The sequence below is a fragment of the Hetaerina americana genome, unplaced genomic scaffold (assembly GCF_022747635.1).
Source record: "Hetaerina americana unplaced genomic scaffold, ioHetAmer1.1.p SCAF_10, whole genome shotgun sequence".
NCBI lineage: Eukaryota > Metazoa > Arthropoda > Insecta > Odonata > Calopterygidae > Hetaerina > Hetaerina americana.
The window spans coordinates 16,491,720-16,516,298 of NW_027286070.1; the positions used below are offsets into that span (position 1 = coordinate 16,491,720).

The window sequence follows — 24,579 nt, forward strand, 5'->3', positions numbered from 1 at the left end:
TTTAGTGTTTTTATCAATATCCACTCTAGAGGGACAGGGAATAGGGATAGCTTTGTGGGCTGCGGCAAACAAATCCTCGAATTGAAAATCAACGATGATGAAGGGTATCTCATTCTAAAATTATTCCAGCGAATGCCAGCATGTTTAGTGATGTCATATTTGATTGAGGTGACTTTGCTATTGGTTCTTACATTTTCTAGACCTTTCCACTTTGATTGCAGTGAATTCAAACAAAGTATGATGGAGTTTCGTGCTAAAATGACGTGGATAAGTAGCCCCCAATAGCGTGACTCCATTTTTGACAGAGCGAAGTCAAACACGGTATATCACGTCATGGTTATTTGTTTTTCTTCGAAATTATCAATTTTTGAAAGCATAGTATCCATTTACTTTGACCCATCAACTAACAAAACGTGTACATTGTTTTACTTTTGACAAATCAGGAAAACATATCACGAAAGGATGAATATATTTTTTGAGTTTATGAACGACTATTTCTTTCATTATAAAACAGGCCCACAATATAAACATCATTTAATTTCCTATAACTTCCTTTTGCGTATTCTCAGGTTTCCAATATTTTTGAAAAAATCTTTCTTGTCATCTAAAAATATAAATGTTGCCCTTCGAATATTGCACACAAAGTATGAGAGTAAAGGCTGCTGAATTTAGTCGTAATTGAATAATTAAAAATATAAGATGTCAGTATGTTACATCTATTTCCGCACAATTTCCGCTAGCCGCCTCAAGGGTGTGTGGCGGGGGGACGGCACCCGTATATAAAGCTAAATTATGTGTAAAACAAAAAAAATATACCAATTCCCACCCAGAAAGATGCACATATATCTCGAGACGAAAACCATTTCCTTTTTTGTGTAAACACATGCAAAATATATATGCTAACAACTAACATACACAAGTCCATGGACCTGGTTACCTGATCCCTTATATACTAGGTTCGTGTACCGCACATTATGATTTGACAATATTCATCGTATTACATACTATATATTTTCTACATTCGCCATTATATACGCTATCGTCGCTGAAATTCATGATCGATGAAAGGAAATTGGAAAAACCCGATTGAATCTTTTAGAATATTTTTTTGGCAACTATGAAGACATTATTATTTGACTACGATGAGGTTATTATTTATTGCCAAAATATTAAATCGGTACTTATATTAATTTAATTTTGCTAAAAATTCTCTTTTGCCTGTAAAAGCAGTTCTACGATTAATTGAAGATTTAATATTTATTCTTTCCCAACCTGGTTGTATCACAATGAAATCCAATGCGTTAATGGAAAAAAACCACTAACTTCATATACGTTTCCTCCTCAACATGTATTAAGCACGGATTTTCATTTTTCGAGCTACTATCCTGATATTTTACGAAATGTATTCCAACAAACTAGCACATAATGTCGCTCAGAATTTGTGAATTTTATTCACACCTAATTAGGACGAATTATTACCCGTAAAAAAAAACAATGAATCAGACTTGATAGCCTTTGTCCTCCATAAAAATGTTCATGGACGATGTGAAATTCTTAAGGAGGCAAACCCCCTTCAAACCGTCGTCCCGTCCTCCGCATCGGTGGTGCCTCCAGTGCGAGGAAGTGAGCAGGATGCAGGCAAGGAACGGTAGAGTGAGCAGTGACCGAGTGGGGAGCGAGGCAGTCTGTGCACACGGCGTTTCTCCGGCGAATTGAGGAGGCCCGTCCGTCCTCCTGTCGAATCCGGAGGCGAATACGGTCGAGCAGAGAAAGAAAGACGCGATGGTGGGCGAGAGTTAGGGCCTGGAGGAGGTCGGATGTCTTGTTAACTCGATTCCTTGAGTGGGTCGGTAGGCGGAAGGGGTGAAAGCGAAGTGGAGGGAAAAAAGAGTGGGATGAAGTCGGGGCAACTCTCGAGGGGTCGCCGAAGGAGACTTATCAGCGTTCTTTTTCGTTCGAATGGGTGCGTGGTTGAGAGAGAGACCCTCCCTCGGGTGGGAAGCGAAGGGTTTTTGGAGAGTCGATCCGCAAAGAGGAGGGGTTTGCTTATTTATTTTTATTTGTCCTTCATTTTTATTTTCTTTCTGGCGAGAAGGACGGAGAGGATGGCGTGGGGCGGCCGGTGGCGCCGCCGTCCCCGGGCGTGAGGTGAGTTGGTCGGTCGGGAGAGGGTCGGCGGGGTGGAAAGGTGAGAGCGCGAATTCCTTGCGGTAACCGAAGAAAACCCATTGATACTTAGTGGATGTAAGGGAGAAGGGAGTGGAGGGGTAGGAGTGAAAGTAAGTTTCCTCGGGATTTTTCCATGCAAATCGAATTGTCGCTGGAGACATGAAAAAGGATTTCCTTTTTCCCCTCGACTTTCTACTCCCCTCTTTCCCGATGTCCCCCTTTTCTTGCTTAATCCCCTACTTCCTCCCCCACTCTATATTTCTCTCTACTCCACTGTATCTCTTTCTCTCCCTCAAACACTCCTTCCCTCGGTCACGACACTCACAACTAAACTATCCGTTGCACTCAAAATGATATTTTCGTCTGGCTGGCGATAACATGAGCTTGGAAAAAAAGAATACGGAGGTTAATGTTACTACCACTTTAAATAGGTGTAAAATTTCACAATCTTAATACACGATAGTTTTAGTTATATCTCATAAATCCAATTATAAATATGACATTTATCAATTGATGAATTTATAAATGTTATGACCGCTTAGAACTCAGGAAATCGATTCATCTCAAATAAAAATATGATATCTGTTTCCAGCAGTTCCTGCTGAATTGCAATGCCCGTACTCGTGCGTTTTAAAGAACGACAGGACGCGAAGCCGTCCTTTTTATGTGCTCCTTATTTATTTTTTTAAACTTTCCTGGTCAACGTTTATGCCGTTGACCGGTTTTGGTATATTTGTTTTATTGGTCAATTTGGCACATTTACGGCTAAGAGTGGCTTTAAACGCACTGTATGTATTCTCTGTCATATTGTATTTTCTTTTCCAAGCATCTTTTTTTGTCCTTTCTATTCACCAAAATTCTGGAAGTAGTTGGAAACACCCTAACTACATTTCTGTTAGAATTTACCCGTTCACCTTGTGCATTAAAATTATTTGTCTTTTTGTTGCCTATCCCTTTTCTTTTCCTATATCCTTGGAAATACGTTTTCACTGTTGAGCAATATTGCTGTACTCGCATACACACACACGTATATACACACAAACACACACAAATACATACACATACACATACACACACACACACACACACACACACATACATATATATATATATATATATATATATATATATTATGTTTGGACGGCACAATAGAACACAAATAAAATAGATAACACTTAAAAGGACACACATTGTAGATCGTCTGAGCTTTCGGCCTTCTCCGAGGCCTTCTTCAAGTAAGAGTCTTGCTTGAAGAAGGCCTCGGAGAGACGCACAAAATGCCAATATTTATATATACATACACGCACACACATAAACATATATATGCACACACAAATGCAAGGATAGGACACCACAAAAACCATAAGTATCGCACCAAAGAGAAAATCAACCCCACACCGATGAGAGTGGTAAATAAAAAAATAAAAGTCTAATTCGGTCAGAATACCTACCTTGCCTAATGTTTACCTTGCCTAATGATAAGGTGTCTTGATTGTTTTGAAAATGAACGATAACACGAATTACTCCGATCCATTAAGGATGCTCTTTTTTGCCACTGTAAAGTAAAATAAAGGAGTAGTCTCTAAATCATCTCCTCTTAAATTTTATTTTCAACAAGTGGTCTTTGCCCTATTAAGTTCCCTTTAGGAGTTGGCGGCGACAGTGGGATTTACCAAAGGCGACCACATTCGGAAGGCCTATAGAATCTGCATATGAACGGCGTTCTATAAATTTGTTATGCTAAATGCGGTAGATGGTGAACAAAAGAAGAAAATTTGATTCTGCATCCGAGTGGTTTAAGTCCCATTCTCGTGATAAAATTTATTCGTATTTTACTGAGGAAAATATAATCCCCCTTCAGGGAAATGTGTGTTCTCATTAAAATAGTACTCTGATCTGCCGCTAATTTTGAGCGTTTTTTTTTGGGCTGCGCCAAATGGAGGGCGTCACACGTTAAGTACTGTCCTTAATTCTCACATCCTATTGACTCTCTTTAACTAAATTATAATTAGTATAATTACTCTTGTTACAATGTTAGATACTCGTATTAATTTTCATAATGTTAATGTTGATTATTTTTATTTTATGTTGAGTATTATGCCCATATAAAACCTACGATTTGCACAGAAGTATTTAGATACATAGACACATTAGTAAAATTGTCATATCTGAAATCCCATTCATTGGATCCCGAAACATGATTTCATTTAAAAATCCATTTAATATTTAGTCATGAAATCAATACAAATTATACTTACGTACGCATAGTATATTTCTTCTTAATACGAATACGTACGTGTACGCGCGCACAAACACACACACACATACATACATATTTATATAATGTATATGAAGTTAGCACTAGTGGACAAAGAAAAAAAAAGAAACACACAAAAAAGAAAATAAACTCACTAGGTTTCTAATTTTCGGTGGCCCACGCCACCTTTCTCTCGATAGAGAAGGGTAAAACTTGAGTTCTGTCTCTTTCTCTGGGCACCTGCATGTGATTTTCTGGGACCAGATCTTCCAGGGAAACCATAACCGGCATAGGGAACTGAAACTGACCTTTACGTGTGAATTTCACCACTCAAATATAAAAATGTGTGTGTGCACATAAGTATGTATATATATACATATATATATATATATATATATACATATATATATATATATATATATATATATATATATATATATATATATGTATGTGTATGTGTATATATATATATATATATATATATATATATATATGTATGTATGTATGTGTGTATATATATATATATATATATATATAAACGAATAATATGTATCCTTTATCAATACGTATATACATTTTAAAAGTAATGTACTAATTACCTATTCATCCTTTTTGCATGGACAGTGCATATTGGAGTATCTAAGGAACCTCCTCTGTGACTCAGGAGCGGATTTTGGAAATTTTATGTGGGCGGCAAATTTAATTGGTTGATTGTTTAACGAAGGGTCCTCCAGGGAATTATGGGAGTCTCCACATAAGGGAGGTTTATTCGAAGTTTATGAGGGAAGGAGTCAAGGGCAAAGGAGGACAGGATGCTATTAGAATGCTGTTATTGTTCTCGGGAAGAGTGCTTTGCGCAGCCCAATTTGTGCGAGCAGATAATTAACTTATGTAAAGCATTTGGCTGATTTTTCTTTCCACAGACGTAGATGATGAAAATATTTTGAGTTTAATCTATTTGAAACTATATTTCAAATTGAAATCATGTTCTCCTACTGAATGCACTCCTAGCAAATAAACTTACAGATAATAGTAAGAGATGTATTAGTCCTCTGTTTAATGTTTCAAGGGTTCTTCTTTCGTATTGAGGATTCAGTTTTTTAAAGAAATGTCTTTACGCCGCATAAAAAATCAAATCAGAAATCTTTTTTAAGTAACTGTAACTGTGGATAAAAAATGTAAGTATGCTTTTTTACAACTGATATGCTTAAAGACGATAAATTTGTATAATATACCGACACAAGAAGAGTTAGTTTATCCTATAAGACATATTCAACTGGTAGTTATTTCTGTATGAATATAACCGTTAGAAATTTCCATGACTTACGGACGTCACTCGTTGAAATTACCAAATTGAAATAAGCGCAGCCCTCCGTTAGCCATTCACCGTCAATTTTAATTTTACGCGACCAGGATTTCGTTGCGTCTTAATATTATCAGGTTATTAAGTGCGTGATCATGCTGCGGCGTAATGATACCGCGTTCGTACAACATCACCAGTACTATGGAAACCCAAATTAGTGTTCTGTTGGTGTAAGATTAAATGTTTAATGACTCGATGAGCCTCCGCACGTTTTCTATCATTAAAATAGTTTTTACCCATTTCAATTACTGTAAAAGTGCCAATATTTTTCTTCAGTAATTAAAGCAATGAATTAATTGCATATCTTTTTTATTTTAATGGTTACAGTGTGGAATATATAACGATCGAAGTCGAATTTATTTACTAAGGAAATATCAAACTTTAAAGTCCGATTTACGTTTGTTCTTCTTCCATTTTTCGTCATTTCTCGTGCATGTTAATATATAGCATTTGATTTCAAGAGAAGGGAATTAAGTTTCCCCGGGCAGCGTCCAATTTTAATTTCAGCCGCGCCCGTCCTTCAGCCGCCGGATAAATGAAGCGACGCAACAGCACCACGCTCTTCCTGTCAGAGAAACTTCTTTTGATGCCAACGCGCGCGCGTTTTTCAATCATGGCAAACAAACAAAGGAGCGTGGGATGTGGGAGGGGTTGGAGGTATGCAGGGGGGCCGGGGCAGTGGCCCATCCCATTCCTCGAGCCACAGGCATTCGGATGTGATTACTTAATGGGTTAAATTCATGAATCTCCATGAAGAGGAACGGCCCACGAACGGTCTTGATACATGATCTCGAAAACTTTGCCACTTCTGCCTCCTCCGACCTCTACACCAATGCGGGGGTGGGGTGAAGAGGGTTGAGAGACGGCGGTGGCGGTACGGCGTTGGGGGGGACGGGGACAGGGGAAACAGGTGACTTGCGAGAGGTGGCCGGAGGAGGGAAGAGTAGGCCGAGTAGGAAAGGAGTCGGTGAAGGAGGAGTGAGGAAGTTGGAGGTAAGGGAAACTTTCGGCCCGATCATAAGCAGACTTTCAAAGAGGAGGGAGTGAAGGAGGTGTGGGAAGGGAGGAATGAGGTGGAGGGGTGAGATAGGGAGGAATGGACCGGCCGTGGGGCGGGTGAAAATGGAGAGGGTCCGGGCGGATACCGTGGTTTTTGGGCTGGGAGGGAGAGAGCACTGACGTCGCATAAGCGACTGCGGGTCGGGCGGTGAGGCATGGCCCCAAAGCTCGCCTCATGGCCTGCGTGGAAGAGTGTGTATGTGTGTGTGTGTGGAAGACTTCTGCGGCACCGGAAGAGGTTCTTGAGGAAAGGTTTCCGAACTTCTGTGAAAGGAGAACTTGCGCGGAAGGCGGAGGTGGGAGCGGTGTTGGCTCTAAGGTTGGAAGGAGTTGACTTTGGGAGAAGCGAGTAGGAATGAAGTGGGGGAAGGATGGAGATAAAAGCGTGAGGAGAAAGGTAAATGGAGGTGGAGAGACGAAAATCGTTGGGAGTGGAGAAAGGATGAGGTTGAGGGGGGGGGGCAGCAGTCAAGGTCGAGGGACCCTCCACTCACCCCGCTCTGTGTTCCCTACGATGCCCGGGATGACTATTGTTTTTAATTCCCCCGGTCGCATACATAATATGGTTTGATTTCCATTTCCCTGAGCTGCGGGCACGTCGTTAATCACAAACTCATTTCGCGAGGAAAAAGCACAAAAGTTTGTCCTGGAGTTTGTGGGTAATGTATGGAGATTGTTAAAGTGTTAGCATGTTCAGAATGAAGGATATGTTCGACGCCCAAAAACCCGTACTTTCAAATATTCGGTCATTAAGTGAATTGAAAATTAAAATCCTGAGCATCAACTATGGTAACTGGAGAGCGAGATTTGTTAAAAAGAAAATATTACTTTTCTGGGGCTGCATCCTTACATGCGACTCAAGAATCGAAACATCAATACTCTTTCAGTAGACTAAATGAATACTCGAAGCACAACGGTTGAGTAATTTGGTTAAGGGATCGATAATTTGATACCAGTAAGGCCGTTTATATCGGAAAATGAACGATAGGGGAGAAGAATGTAAATACGTGAAAACATCCTAATATTAATTAAGAATGGGAATTGAGGAAAAATATAGTAACGGCATTTTTATATTATCATTTGGAATCAATTTTGTTCTTTGCTCGAATTATTTTGAGTAAAGAACAATTCACTATCACTTTCCCAGTGTACTCTTTCCACTTGCCGGGTGAATGCTCGACCACTGAGCTAATGAGCGCATAGCCCCTTCTCTCGGCAAGTGAAGTGCCCTGGGTACGAATTCTGGATGCATCGTGCTTATTCCGTTGAAATTTACTTCCCCTTATGTTTTAATCCAAGTAGGTTTCCTAAAAATGAATGAGCCCTCTCTCAATTTCTCGCCTGGATGCTGCAAGCAAATACAAAGATTCTTAATTATAAGGAGTAGTCAAATGAAAACCGATCACCCGCCAAAACACGCATTCAGCGCGAAAGGTGGCAACACTGTTTTTACTTATCGACACTGCCATCACTGTGGTAAAACTGCTCAGTGACAACTGGTTTCCTTCTGACGAGTAAGTGCAACAGCGGGTGTAGTTGTTAATCCGTCGGCGAAAAAAAATCTTTTTCTACAAAACTGGAACTGATCTTCTCGTCTCCCAATGGGATAAATATATCAACTCTTTTGGTCATTACTTTTGAATAAAACTATACCACGGTGACGTTGTATTGGGTGGTCGGATTTTATGTGACTTCCCCTCGTATTTTGATGTGAAAACAGCTCTAGAAAGATAAGTTATGGAAGGCGGTGTACATATATAATGGCACGTGTGGGAATGTCGGTCGCACATTCCGAAGTTTTTTTCCGAACATTACTTCCCTAAATGACACAAGTTTCTGAATGTCCGTTGCTGGGAATTTTATCGCTGATTATTTCACGAGGGACGCCCGAAAGCCTTAACTAATTTGCAAGTTACCGTTTCTATTAGATTAGGATTAAAAGCTTGTTAGTAAATTTCTTTTCCTTTTTGTAAATCTGAGGTGGCTCTGTACAGCCGAAACATTTAATTGACCAAGATATTCAAGAGGGTATCAAGGGATGACTTCTCATTCAAATTTTACCCCTCAAATATTTGCATTTTTCATATATTACGGCAGATTGAGTGAGTACCGTAAGAGATTTGACAGCTTTGAATTATTGGCTGAATATAACCGGTTTTAACCCATGCTTCTACGCCCTGGAGGCGGTAGTATATTCAGAGGAGTGTATGGCTACAGGCCTTAAGAACCCAGTTTCAAAATCCGGGAGATGTATTTCGACAACTTAATTTTCAATCAAACATTTGCGTTTATCCAGAACTTTCCGGAAAACTGGATAGTGGAAAATAAATTGGAATTGGTACCGTAAATACTATTTCTATATGCAATCTACGCAGGCCGTATAGGGTATGGGCGTAAGTAGGTAAGATACAAGCTCTACCCTGTATTGATGGATTCTAATGTGAAACTATTCAACATCGCGTCATATATTTCTATCCCATTTCAATTTGCATTGAAAACTTTACTAGTAGCATACGTGAACACTATATTCCAACTACCTGACGTGCTTCAGACCAATATTCGGCTGTGATGAAATCGCGATACGTCCGCTAAAAATGATGAATGTGTTGGGCGTCGCGTCTATAGAGGGCAGTCAAATCTGCCCCTCGAGTTACCCCCCAATTGCCAAATCACCGCAGATGTGCCGTCGCACGAGTGCCGGGATATTCCATTCCCTCCAGTGGCGAACGAATCCCCTTCGTGTCAACTACGACCCTCGTTGCCCAGGTTCGCAAAAGGACCCCGCGCGCACTCCTTCGCTCGCGTTTCATGTGTACCCGTACGCCGTAAACGGCGAGCGCTCAATTAAATGCGATTCGTCCCCTGTGATCCATCCGCTGTGCGCGAAAATTGGCCGTCCGGTGAATGCGTTCCCATTGCTCCCATTCCTCCGAGACGCGACCGAAATGCGGCCTGTTTGAATTAAAAATTCCGGAATTGAGACGCCTGGCGTGAGGACGAGTTAACCGATCGCACGACCTGTGTCTCTGTCCCTTCCTTCTCCGAACCTCAGCCCATTCCAATCCCCTTAAATCCATGCGACACATAGGCCAAGAAGTTTCCATTTCACATATCGTTCGAGTAAACGTTGGATTTAAATCGACTATGACTACTGCGGAGTCCTTTCAAACGATTTTGTCCCGGGATAAATCACATAAGATAATGTAGAGGGCTTATTGTAATTGCTTTTATTCTTGTTGTCGTAGAAATAAATAACCATTCTACTGAGGGATATAACAATTCCGTGGCGTCTTCATTTCGGATATCAATTTCTTAGTTAATGCCTTATTCACCTTCATGCATGCTATCTCCAATAAGGGTCGAGCCCACGCTCGACCCTTATTGGAGATAGCATGCATGTGAAAGTAGCTTTAAGTGCAAAACAATGTTTACCCCCTTCCCCTTTGAGTCCAACACGATTTATTTTTAGTTCCAGGTGCGGTGAATTCTTTTACTCTACATTGGTACCGTAATTTCTGAAAATTTGTACGAAATTTAGAGCAAGTGGAGCAAGCAAATTTAGAGCAAATATACATATTTACCTGTTGGACAAACTTTCTTGAAGCTTTAATAACAAATAATAACTTCAATGATAGACAGTCGGTGCTCAGGACCATGAAAATAGACCATGAAAATAGACCTTTGTGCTCAGGACCATGAAAATAGTCATCAAACGTGGACATCGATAACTTGCGCATACCCGAAAAACAAGCCGGATTTGTCTCCAGATTAAATTTACACAGACAATGTAAAATTTAAATAAAAACTAATGGAACATAAGGAAATAAATTTCCGTCATTTTATTATAACTTTAAACATCAGACTCGAAGCTAGATGGCGGCAACAGCTCGTTAAATTTGTTTTCTTTTTTTTCCTTCAGTTTTCAGGGACTTTTTATTAATTTCAAGGTATCCTTTCAATCATTAATAGAGATTTGGATAGTATTAATAATACATAAGTAGTTTTTAGAGGGGGGGTGACCAACAGCAGGGGTCATTTGCGCCATTATAAATGGATGGGAAAGGAAGGGCGGAGAGAAACCCGGCGTTGGCATTAGCCTACTCTTGTCAAAAAGCGCCCAGGAGTGCGCAGTTTAACCCCCCATTCGACGAACCCCGCAACCGCTTAGGTAGCCACCGCACCATTCCGATCCCCGTATTAATGCATATTTAACGGTTATAAAGAATAGCAAAAGTTTCTATTTCAGCGCTAAACATTTACCTAATTAATTCTAACAAATACCACATTCACATACAAATAACCATAACAGAATACTCTTGTGTGCCAACGACCTCGTGTCAATCTTAATTAGGGTCTAGGAATTGAACTTTGCTGGAGAGCGACTCGTAGTCCCACTAGCTCCGCATTGCTGGCGAGCCTTTGCGTGAAGACGAAGCGCATGGTATCGGACGCAGAATCGGGGTCTCCGTGCGCACGCGCGACGACTTTAAACTTCCACGCCTTCCCCTGCGAAACTTCCCCTAGGCATTGCAAGTTGAATTCAGTGCCCAGTGTGAAATAAGCGTCGGGTAATTAAGCGTCTCACTTTGCAGTCAGGAAAATTGCTTTTCAGTTCCCGGTTCAAACTCTGCAATTTTCCCGTTCGGAGTCACCATTTTGAGCATCGTGAAAAGCAGTGCTGATTTTATAGGAGAATTAAGTGTCGTGTCAAACAACCGTAACGTTCCATCCCCTCTTCTTCCTCTCTCTCTCTCATCCCCTTCCCTACCCTCATAGTTCCCATAACCCTCTCGCCCACCCCAACCAGAGTCCCTCTCCCAATCCCCTTCGCCTTCACACGCTCTCTAAATGTCGCCTTCCCCACCCTTTTATCGTCCATTTCTTTGTCATCGTCTTTCCCTACCCATCCCACTACCCCTAGCACGTGAACCTTTCTCTTTTCCTCACGATGCCTGTTTTCTATTTTATTACTTGGACTCAGGTTATTTAACTCGAGAGTTAGATCTAATTTTGTAAATAAAGGACACCTAGGTAGTTCAAGTCATTACGTATCAGGGATTTTGTTAGTAAAATATGAAATACAGTAGCATCAACACATTTATGTTTGGTACATTTTACGGTGCTATGTAGGAATATAAGTTTTCAATTACGGTTTCGCAGTTTGCAGTTTAGCTCATTTAGTTATTGTAAAAGAAGAGCTATATTCTACTTTGAAAATGTTTACGCATGGAGATTTAATCAAGGAAAAATAAAAATATAATGTTGTATAAAGCAGGAGAAAGTTAAATTTTTAGAGCAATTTATTTAACTCACTTACAACAGCACAAGGCATTTTAATACTTTAATTATTTCCTTCGCCTCACTCCAGGAGTTGCTCTCAGCTGATTTTTAATACTCTAAATTATCTACAGTTTTTAATTTCAACCAAAATATCTTAGTGGTGTTAATGGGAGATCATTTAAAACATTTTCAATTGAAAAACTTTTCAAATTAAAAATAAAATAACTATGGTAGCATCATGAATATTATTGAATTGAAATTCCGTAAACTTGGCATTTCGAATTATTTTATAAGTTTTTATTTAGTCGGATTTCTATGTTTTCATTTCCTTCATATTCATATTTTCTGCGGGTTTCTCCTTTTTTTCTAAATCGTCTGTATAATGTATTTTGAGTGGAAGGTAATGTATTTTTGTAATATGATTTCCCCAAGTACAGAACTTGGGGAAAATGTGAAGTTACGAAGAGTTGATCATACCGATTTAATATGGGTGGTTTATTTATCAATACCAATTGTATTGGCATATTTCTTTCTTTTGATCCATCCAGTCAATTGTAAACCTTAGAATTAAATTCGTTATTTCAGAGGAGGTTTAAAATAAATGAAAGCAAAAACCACAAAATCGATTAGGTTGTTGATATTTTGTATCGTTACTAAGAACTTAAAAAATCATAAATGTTCGACTTTACTTTTCTGGTAAAATGAGCACACTTTTTATACGACCTACATGTGTAATAGTACGCTTAATCGATATTTGATGACGTATCCGGATTGTAATCTTTATTTTCAAAATATTTTTCTAAAAAATACCCTCAGCAATTTTTTTCGGTTACGAACTCATGTGGCGAGAGTCATGGACGTTTTTACGTTGTTAAATTTACATAAATTTGAAAAAGAAATCAGTAAAGACTTTACATGTATTTGGAGCGCTTCATTTATGTGAGGCATAAGGATGAGCTTGGATTTTGTGTTGTTGCAGAGAATTGAGGAAATAAGTGGAACAGGAAGGACTACAGACGCCGAGATTTTAAATGGGCTTTCCAAAGAAGGGAAATTGTTCGGGAAATTCGAAAAAGGCAGAAAATGGATGGCGGAAATACTTAAATATAGCAATTCGGAGGTCGTAGTAGAAGGAAGGACGTTGGCTGAATGAGTAGGAAGAAGAGAGAGAGTAGATTTCTTAAGCAGAATTAGTACTAGCAAAAGATGCGGAGAAATTAGTGAAAAAATGATTTAAGCATAAAGAAGGAATTTATAACGATTGTAGAGAATACTAGTCATTAGGAACGATCAAAATCATATTCTAAAATATGTAAAATACCTCGAATGAAAATTGAACCTTATCTTAATATTGTTTCTCTGTTTTAAAATTAAATAAAAGAAACAATTACTAATGATATAAAAATTTCAGAGTTTAAGAGGACGCCTCGGTAGCTTAAGTGGCTAAAGCACTCGACCGGATATTGAGGGATCTGGATTCGAGTCCCAGTCAAGGCGAATGATTTTTACACTCTGAAATTGTTGCATTGAAACAATTACTCTTGAACCTGCGTGTGGACCTATGTTCAAAGTCGTGTATCCATGATCAATGATCGAGTTGGAATTACACGGTTATGTGCTATTTCCTATGGTTTCCGATCCACTACCGAAAGCGAGAAATCACCCAAAAATTAAAGCAATTAAATTCCATGAGTAAATATGACCATTTTTGATGAATTATTTACATTAGTGACTTGCTTCCAGAATTGAACGGTTTCACTCGATAACTGCCTTAGGTTTACTTTTCAATTACCATCGTATTTCATACACTATCGCCTTTATGAATATGTTTGCATACAAATAATGTGTATCTAAATGGGGACTGTATATAGGAAGGGGCTAGAAAAATAATTTTGCTGTAATGGAGCATTATACAAAAGCGTTGTGGACTCCCCGTAAATTGAATATTTTCCATTCAGCGCCACTGGCGAACGTATTCGATGTGCAGTCCAGCTGTTCATATGTTATGCGATATGGTAAGATAGAAACAATTTCCATTAGATACCTGTAGAAACTGTACTAAATTTATTTGGTTTCAGGCCAACTCAACTCGGCTAAATTACGGTGCGGTGCCTTCCAGTAAACTGGTGCATTTGACACAGAAATATGTAGATTCCTTCTCCCATTTCTCTTCCATTTTTTTCCCTCTCGCATAGGTACCTACTCTCCTTCAAGCAGCAACACCTTCCAGGGTCGCCCTCTCTCTCTCTATCTCTCACTCTCTGCTTTCTCATCAGCCGCGCCCTGTCACACGTGGGCACTTACTAGGCTTTTACGGCTTTCCGCGAAACGCCATATCGGCACGGCATTCTCGCGTGTAATCCATCTCTCGTAGTGCGCTTTTGTGGCACGAATTCCTCCCCTGGACAAAGATTACGACTTCGCGAGGAGAGGGCCCGCCCCTCTTCTTTTCCGTTGGTAAGTATTAAAAAAAAAGAATGGGGGACAGCGCAGCACGCATTGAAAGCACGACGGAGGATGCCTACTTGCAGGCCGTAAGCCATCATTTTTATGTGCTCAAGCCACCGGTGGCAAAGATGACGCTCTAAAACGTCTCGTGAGCGATCACCCAACGGCGCATACGACACCAGAGAAATGTTTTTTAAATACTGACCTCAAAAAAATAAAACCTGGAATCCACCAAAGTGAAAAAAAATGTGTGGCGTATTCGCGACACGTGGTATGTATGATATAGAATTCTTCGGATTCTCGGAGTCCATAGCTTACGGTTACCGCATTCCACCAACGGGAAATAAATGGATCATCTGAGTCGATAAATTTTTATTTTCGGTCGATTAAGTATGGAAAGGTATTGGCGATATAAATAAGTGAGATTAAATGATCGAATTTAAGACCCACCAGGCAGTCCCGCCAAACATTTACCCAGCTTATTTTTCCGCAAAATGTGTGTAATCAAAGATCATCAAACGGTCTTGAAATATAGAAAAAATTTTATTTTTTCCTCTTAATGTACATCTAATGAATTGAATTGTGGTGGGAAAAGCTATCTGATGAAAATTTACTCTGCGGAAACTTTTTTTTCCGACATGCAGTTGCGTTTTGAGTTAAAAAAAAAGTATACTGAAGAAGGCAGAAAATTATTCAAAGGGATTTTCCTTCTCTTAACTAGGAAATTTAACTTACTAGGCGAAGGGAAATGAAACTGTCGAAAACTTGAGTGTGTGTTCAAGGGATATTCCATTTTAGATATTTCTTTTTTTACTATGGCGTAACCAACCTCACATTTTCGTACATCTTGTTTACTGGTACTATCGGTTGCGAATTTAGATAGTATGTAGCCAAATTCCAATTTGAATAAACTAGGTTACTCAGTTAACTTGGTAAAAAGTAAGTGCAAGTTAAGGAGGCTTGTCATTTATAGTTGGCAGTCTACACGGGTTGGTAAAAATGGTGACCCTTTCGAGTTTCCAGTGATACTATTGAGGTAAAAGTGTCAATTGATTTTTAGAAAAGTATATTTTGTCACATTGTCATTGTACATCGTCTAAAATCATTTCAGTGAAATATACCTGCAATTGATTTATATTTACAAATAACTGAAAAATGACCATCGGTTTTCTCGTCGTTTGATAAACGTCTGGTCATTTGGGTTTGTCTCGTCGTCGAATAAAATGAAAATTCTTGCATTGTTTTCATTTCGTCGTCCGCTTTCACATTTTCTCCGTTTTAATTGTCAGATCCCATCAGAGCATTCATTTTTCCGCAACACCTGAGGCTCTCAATAGACAACAATGCCGATGTGATCTTATCGATAGTTTGTACGACTCTTCTGAGGGAATCGATAAATTACTGTTTTTTAAGAAGCATTGTTATATTTAGTGCCTAAAATTTGATTTGAAATGATGATTTTGAACTCTCTTTTGTTTTCATCATGACCTGCAATTAATAAAATTCCGTTCCCAACCATTTCCTTTACCCCCTTTAAAAATGCCAAAAAACCCAACATCATAATTGTAATTGTTTTATTTGCTGTATAAAAAGTTCAAAGCAAAACTTCGATAGAAAAAAGTATTACAAGAGCAAAGTGTTAGTGATTTCGAAAAATTAAAAACTTTGATTATTAAATATTTTAGTTATTGATCTACTTGTTTTAATAATGCAAAATGATTTCATTAGAGCAATACATGTTTTCGGCTCTTGGTGACTGCATGTTGAAATTTTGCGGGTCCAAAGCAACAGTGAGCCCTCCTTATTAATATTCATCTTACTTTCCTCCCATTTATTTTACAGGGAAATAATTCTCATTCAAATGGTACTTTTTAATTGCTAAATGGAATAAACAAATCTGTGTGTATGTGTGTATCTGAAATTTACGAGAACTGCGAACATGAAAGAGCAGTCTTTTCTTATTTTACCATACTGACGGTGTCCATGAATTTCCTCCTTTTCACTTATCACTTCATATCCGTCGTTTTTACTCATTTAATATTTCCCAGTTACATTAATACTTCTGGTAAGTAATAACCACTGGTAAAGAAGGAATAGTATTTTATTTTTAATAGATTTATGTCATCTGAATGCTTTTATTTGAATATTCATTTTAATCTTTGGCTGGCAATTCATTATTTGTGTCCTTGCGGTGGATTTTTTTCCGCGCTCTCGACGTTTTTCGCATGTCAAGTACGAAATGGTTAAAAACCATCATCTCATATGCGATCTACGTGGCAGCCGGGGAGTCACGTGACGCCGTCTGCTCTGGGTGCTGATGAGAACACTTTGTTTTGATCCTTTGACAGCCCTGCCAGGAGAAGGCCCTCGCATCACGGGAGGTCGCCCACGCTACCAGGTTGGCGACACTGTCCGCGTAAACTGCACATCAGGGCGCTCCAAACCGGCCGCACAGCTCATCTGGTTTATCAACGGGGAGCAGGTGAGGCAGGGATAATTGGCGGTCGCCCCTGAAGGCCGGAGTGCCTATTTCAACGCTTTGCCCTGCGCCCGGCCCCTTGCCTAGCCAAGAGGCGTGGATCACCTCTGCGGTTACGCCGGTGGTCTCCCTCCCGTCTCCCTCGTGTTCATTATCCTAATGAAATAAACCCCTCATTGCATGCTTTCAATGTTTAACTACATATTTTCTGCAAAGCTGATAATGCTGCAGTAGTCCTGTTTCTACCCTTCCAATTTTGGTATGCACCGAGTGACCTTGAAGTTATATTCCTTTTCAATGGTATCGGACTCCACCTTGTAACCTTTCAACTTGAGGAATAAGATAAACTTTGTAAATTTGATAATACATCTATTAACATGGTACTACCGGTTTCAGCACATAGGTGACATGTGAATTTACCACTTTCTGAAATTACATAGGATAATATATTATAAATACAAACATAAATATATACGTGAAGGCTTGGAGAAAAGATAGAAGGGGGAAACAGATGAGGGGGATTGATGAGGGTACCTTTATGAATGAATTTATTTCATTACGAGAATAAGAACATGCGAGACCTTTATGTAAACAACCTAAAACTGTCTCTTATAATTACACGTAGGAATACGGGTTGTTTTATAGCTTTCAAAGTCTTCATTGTTTGTTTCAAAACTATTTAATGTATGTCTATTTGAGATATTTTATACATAAATTTAGAATTTCGATGCAAAAAAATCCCGAAAATTTCAAGTGATGATGAAAATCCCGTTTTGAGTCTTTTCCTTCAAAAAATGTAATTTTAAAAGAATAAAATTACAAACATAGTTCTCTGGAAGAAAATATTCACCATGTAGTGGTAGTTAATAGCCATCTAATGTATGATGATCATCATGCTGCGTTTTAAGATTTTATAGCTTCAATTGCATATTTGCCTCTTATGGGGAAAAGATCACATATGCGTAGATGATGGCAGTCGTACCACAAAAGATTCAAAAAATGCATTTTGAAATTGGATACCACTGTTTTACGACATCCTCTGAACAATAATTTATCACGAAGTCACTGCTGATGTCTGATTTGGGCTGCAGTGAGCAAAATATGAAGGCGTATCCTTTTTAAATCTTCCGCACGTGCACGCAAATGTTTATGAGGCATGAGCAGCAATCTGTGAAAATTAATTTATTTGTTTGTACGAGGTTGATTGGATTGATTGGAAGCTTCAGTTATCAGTAGCCGTGAATTTACAAAATATTGAGGCGCTACGTTTTAGATCAATGATCAAAAAGGTAAATCTAAAATGTATATTTCATTTATATCCATTTCATTTGTGAAAGGAATATAATAATGAAGGAAATAATACCATTAGAACCTGGACAGGCTGCTTGTCCAGCAGAAACTACACTAGCCACAGATAAATATAATATAATAAGTTCTTTAAAAGGGGATGTATTGCATTGAAAGGGAATTATTTTGGTTTTTAGTCCTCGATTTCCATAAAGAGACAGTTTTAACTGGCCATAGAAAATAAATGGTGACTATATTGTAAATTTTCGTTATATTAAATGAGAACAAAATTATTTATTTAAAAGATAGTTTTTCAAGGACTTTGATGTCAATTCCGAAGCCATTGGCCTTTTCTGACTGCCCAATCAAAGAGTAGTTCTTCTTATGTCTCTATTGTAGAAGACATTTTTTATGTTGAGGGTATAGAACTTTTTATGTTGGCTAGTTACGCTATTTAAGCAATTTGAAGTTGATGATTGAAGGCTATTGAAAACTTCGGAAGAAGACAATGTTGAAGTTGCATATGAATTAGAGAAAGGACGAAAAAATGAAATCGAAGAAAGATTGTTACAGCAAGCTGATAAATTAGTCACCAATCTGACAACGACAAAATTAATTTGATTTTTCGGTATAATCTTTGGGGAAGGGTTTCATATGGATAGTACTTAAAACTGCATGAACAAATATTATCATCTCTCTCCAGCTCCTTTCATATAATTTATAATGTTTAATTGGTTTACGCAAGATGGGGAAATCAGTAATAAAATATATCATAATGAACTCAATAACGTAACCTTTTTGGTCTAAATCTATTTCATTTTTCTGATTTGGTCATGCCTATATAATTTATCTAGATAAATTTTTAGTAAGGACACTGAAATGTATTTTTAAACCATTTTGATAATTTGACCCACGTTAAACCCTTTTCTCGTATTATATATATTCTGGTTAGGTTGTCGTAATGTCATAGTGTCCCTAAAACCTTCACCAAATTCCTATCGTATTCATGTTAACCCCTCCGACCCTGTCTATTCGTGTGACATAGGATGTTCCTGCTGTCAATTGCTCCACGTAAATTTTTGAAAACGTGTATGCAGATAGAATCATATTTTTAGGTATTAAACAACATGGATTTGTTTGCCTTTTGCTCAAGTATGGCAATATTTTGAAAAAGAGCTGCGTTATTTTTGGTGTAGTTTTGATAAATTCATACCATATTTCATGTATCCTCAAAATTTAATAAGCTCCTTTGGTCTTTTTTTCATTTTTATTTTAAATTTTCAACATGAATAATGGCAACAAATGCTTACTTTAAATTAGTTTACATACTATGTGAAGATTAAATATTTGATCACTCGCCGAAATATGGGACTCCAGATGATTATATATAGCATATACATCCATTGGTCATATTTTTATCCACTATGATAAAACAACAGAGAGAGAAAATTATTCCGTAGCCCTTTTGTAAATTTTTGTTCATAATAGCCGAAAAAATGTCTTTAAGGTCTGTTTCCAACGTTAAATACCTTCGATTATCCATCATTTTGTAATCAGTTATTATTTCTCTCTCCTAGTTGTAGGTCAATCACCAGTTATAGAATTTGTATATTTGTAAATAACGATCAAGGTACGAGAGCTTCCAGCACAGAAAATGTATTGCATTAAAATTAAGTACCTTCTTTAAAAAAATAATAATTGTATCAAAGCATTATGTAATGGAATACTCTCCATGGAAATGTCTCCTTCGAGAAATGAGACTTGTTCATTTGCTTGAAATTTTCATTCGGTAATGATATGAAATAATACCCAATAATAATAGTGCTAAAGTATTAACAATATTGCCTGGGGATAGGTGTTATGAAATATAATCCCATCTTAAGAAAGAAGTGGCCATGTCACTCCTGCTTTCGAGCACAGTCTGGAATAATGAACTCGGAAATGAATGAGAAGCCATTCTTGTGTCACCAGTTGTTACGAATGTATTTTACTGAGTCCCGTAAAATAAACATCCGCTGGGCAGACATTTTGCAGAAATGAATATTCGTTCAGGAGATCATGCTCTGAGAGTAAGGTGGCCGATTGCTTCCTCGGTAATAAATGCTGTTTTTCGTAAAGCTCTGTGATCTGGATTTAGTTTGGTTTTTTTGTTGTTAAATTTAAGTAGCTGAGAGAAGTCACCGAAATTCGAATTTGTGACATTCAGATTGGAACGACCATCCGATTAAATAATCAATGCCTTCATAATTATCAAATATGTTTCAAATTCACCGCAACATTCATATGAACACTCCACAACACACCTATCGACTCTGTGGGCAGAAATATTGTAATATGGGCGGTTGAACTTATTTTATACTTTCGTTTTAATATGAAATAACTTCCTTCGATCTCAAATGGTGATCCATTTTTTAACACTAAAGCTATGTAAGTAAATTTGTATATTCCAATTAACATCTGGGTTTGTTGTTCAGTTAAAAATCCATAAACCTACATGGATACCGATAAATCTTAAAATAATTTCCATCCAGAATCATTAAAATCTTACGGACTTTAGTCAAGTATATAAGTTCACCCAATACACCGCTGTGCCATAGCACCAATAATTCGGTATAAATCTCGGTTCAAAAACCTTGAGGAAAGCAGTATCGAGTCTTAGGATTATTACTAATCATGAGATCCCGCCTCCAGGCTGACTCGTCGTTCCTGCGCGGTCCCATCAGCGAGAGTAATCGGGAGGGCCTGGAGACATCAACGCTCGGCCTTGAGTTTAAGGTGAGGCCCAAGCACTTCCGACGGGGCGGAGACATGAAGCTCAAGTGCCTGGCGACCATCGCCACGGTGTATTGGCGCTCCAACGAGGAGAGTGTGGAGGGCGACCGGCCACAGAAAGCCCCTGCCCTGGAGATCCGTAAGGGGCAAGGGGACACGGCCTCCGCGGCCGCAGCATCTGCGTCCGCCGCCTCCGGGGACTTCGGGACCGACCGGAATGGAGGTGAGTTCCTATTGTCCACCACTTTTCCATTTTTACGGATTCTGTCGAACGATCCTTGACATTCGTTCATCTCCGAAAGGAAGGCTCTCATTAAATCAAGATTCATTGGTTTCAACAATCAAATGGGTGTGCGTATAAGCGACTCTTTACGATAAAAAACAAGGTGCCCGTGTGGACAAGATAAAATGTTTCAATGTAAACATTGGTGCTTTATAATAACTTGTTTTGATATCACTGTTAAAAAATAGCTTCGTAATTTTCCACGGTTTATTTTGATACTGCATGCTGCAAGTTCATGAGAAAAGTGAAAAGGTTTCGATAAATTATATCATTTGTTTTTGTGTATGTATATGTAACCAATAGTTATTAATACTAACAACTAGGAGTGATAAAATATTATTAAATGCTAAAATTTGAGTATGCTCCAATCACCAAGGGAAAGTTACACCACAATAAATCCTGGGTCACCAATAGGATGTGTCAAAATGCCATCACTCAGTGCATGTGTGCATATGTGTTTGTTTTTGTTAAATTTACATCTACGTTATATCCAGCAAATCGTCATGAGGGTGGAAAATATTTACTCGCAATTACGTAAGTGTGCATAATGTGATGTACTCGTATGTGCAAGCATCTACAAGACCAGTTTATTGTTCTCCACAAATCATGTTTGAGACCACCTCCTTCGGTTTCAAGCCTCCTAAATACCTAAATGACATAGCAGCGGTTGAAGAGAGTTAGCATTTTCCTGAAAGTAAATGTGTGAAAATACAGGGTTAAGTGAAGTAGTTTTACTTTATCAAAGAAAAACAATTAATTTTAGTATCTAGGTGAATAAAATGTGTTATTTGTGGATCGGGAGTATTCCCCCTAACGCGGGACATCACGAGGCCTTGCTTCCCCCATAGGTCGCTGCTTTTGAGAAATCTTAATACACTGTACTTCTTAGTGCTAGGGTAACCTATCGTCCCCTTGTTTGGATCGGGAATTATTTAAAGAAGAGTAATTATTATAAGATAATTAATATATATCATTCCTGAAGTCTAGTTGTCATTTTTTTCTGACTGATCTATCTCGCCTAAGTGTATGAATTGGCCACTTATAATTCTTTCAGTGTCCGAAGTCAACTCAAGTATCTACGAGTATCTCGTACGGTACCATTTTTTCCTTCATGAACGCAGACCCTCAACTACAGGTTTTTTCAGCCAAACTATCATCACACTTAATTTTTTCAATAAAAATTCTTCGTGATTAAAACGAATTTTCTCTTCATTCAATGGAATCTAATGATTGGGATTCTACCCAAAGTATCTGAAGCTCTTGACGCATCATCCAAGCAAGACCTTTTGATACAAAATATCCTCTTTCTCCTGCTCATTTTGTGGCTGCATGCCTAATATAACCAAGCTTCTTTGAGATTGGCTTGTATATTCTCCAGCTGTGCTTATTCGGCTACTCCCTTAAAGACTCAAATGTAAAAGTGATATTCCATCACTTCAAAAATTCCGGTTTGGTTCATTCAACCATGTTCCATGCGTTTCTAATTTAGCATTTACAAATTAATTTATGGTAAGATATCACCACTTTGCTAATTTAAACTTCTAGTTAAAATCTCTGAGGAGTAATAGTTAATGCTGACACGTGGATTTATTTTTAATGTGGCCTATTAAACCAGTTTTAATTATAATTTGGGTAAGAAATTTTTAAAAAGTGTGGTGTTCTATATTTTCGAAGGCCAACGTCACATCCATGGATTATTAATCACATCCGTCAGACATTCGTACAAGGTAGGTTTTTGGATGGACACAACAATCAAATAAATATTTTGTAACTCATAAGAAGACACAATCCAGCAATCTACTCTACAGCGGGTCCCTCTTCATCTCTGAGTACTTCCTTCCTTCAGCCCGTCCAACAACCCTATCCCATTCCTACCCTTTCCTCGTTTGCTTAACATTCTCCCCTATATTAGTCTCCAACATCCCACTGTCAATTATTACAACCTTCATCCATTTTTCCTGCGTCCATAGGTTTTCTCCCAACAAACCCCCCTCTTCGCCCACCATGCCAAGCACTTCCTCATTTGTTTTCCTCTCTGTCCATTTCACCTTCTCCATTCTTCTCCACACCCACATTTCAAAAGCCTCCAATCTACGTCTATCCTCCTGCTTCATGACCACGTTTCCGCGCCGTGCACAGCTATGCTCCATATCAAAGTTTATACGAGTCTTCTCCTAATATCCTTACTCAACGTCCCTGTCATCAACTCCCTCCTCCTTGTGAAAGCCTCTTTGCCTAACGCAATTCTTCTCCGTACGTCCCAACTACTTTGACCGAGTTGGTCCAAAACACTGCCGAGATCCGTAACTGTTCTACCTGCTCTAGTTTTTGCCCTCCTATTTCAATGTTTAGCTTAGCCATTTTCTTTCTGGAAAATTGCATAACCTTTGTTTTCATAATATTGATTCTCATACCATATCTGTCGCACTGAATTTCCAATTCACTCAGCAATGCTTGCAACCCCGTAGCTGACTGACAAACTTAATCTCGGTCATCAGCAAACCTAACTGATTTCACGAATTCCCTGCCCACTTTCAATCCTACCTCCAGTTCTTCCCATACCTCTGTGATCATTTCCTCCGCATATACGTTAAACAGCCACGGTGATAGTGGGCAACCCTGCCTTACACCTCCTCCTAACACTATCCATCCTGACTGCGCGTTGCCCACCCAACCTTCTCTCCCTCCAATCTATTCCTACTTTCTGCAGAATACTCATTAGTTTTCCCAATTCATTCTATCAAATGCTTTTTCGTAATCTACGAAACAGGCAAGTACTTCCTGATTGTATTCTATATTCCTCTCGATTAGTGATCTCATTGCTGCAATGGCATCACGCGTACCTCTCCCCTTCCTAAACCCAAGCTGATCATCCGCCAAGTAATCATTTGCCCTACTCTCTATTCTTTTGTTGATGATCTCGAGGACAGCTTTAGCTGCGTGGGATATCAAACTAATTGTTCTGTAGTCATCACATGATGTAACCTTCACCTTTTTCGGAATAGGAACTAAAACTGATCTCACAAAGTCTTCCGGCCAGATTCCCTCCACATAAATACAACGAATCAGCCCATATAGCCTCTTCCTCCCACATTTTCCTAAACCTTTTAGTAGTTCCGCAGGAATGTTATCCACCCCCACGGTCTATTTAGTTTCATCTACCTTAATGCCCTTTCCATCTC

General features: G+C 38.6%; 1 protein-coding gene across 1 annotated transcript in view; it reads left to right on the forward strand.

The window, feature by feature from the left end:
- Positions 1 to 24,579, forward strand: part of LOC139699994 (uncharacterized) — a 148,475-nt gene that overhangs the window by 95,550 nt on the left and 28,346 nt on the right. Inside the window, exons 3-4 of the mRNA XM_071598415.1 lie at positions 16,925 to 17,058; positions 21,034 to 21,337. Coding sequence (XP_071454516.1) covers positions 16,925 to 17,058; positions 21,034 to 21,337 — 438 coding nt within the window. The remainder of the gene's footprint in view (positions 1 to 16,924; positions 17,059 to 21,033; positions 21,338 to 24,579) is intronic.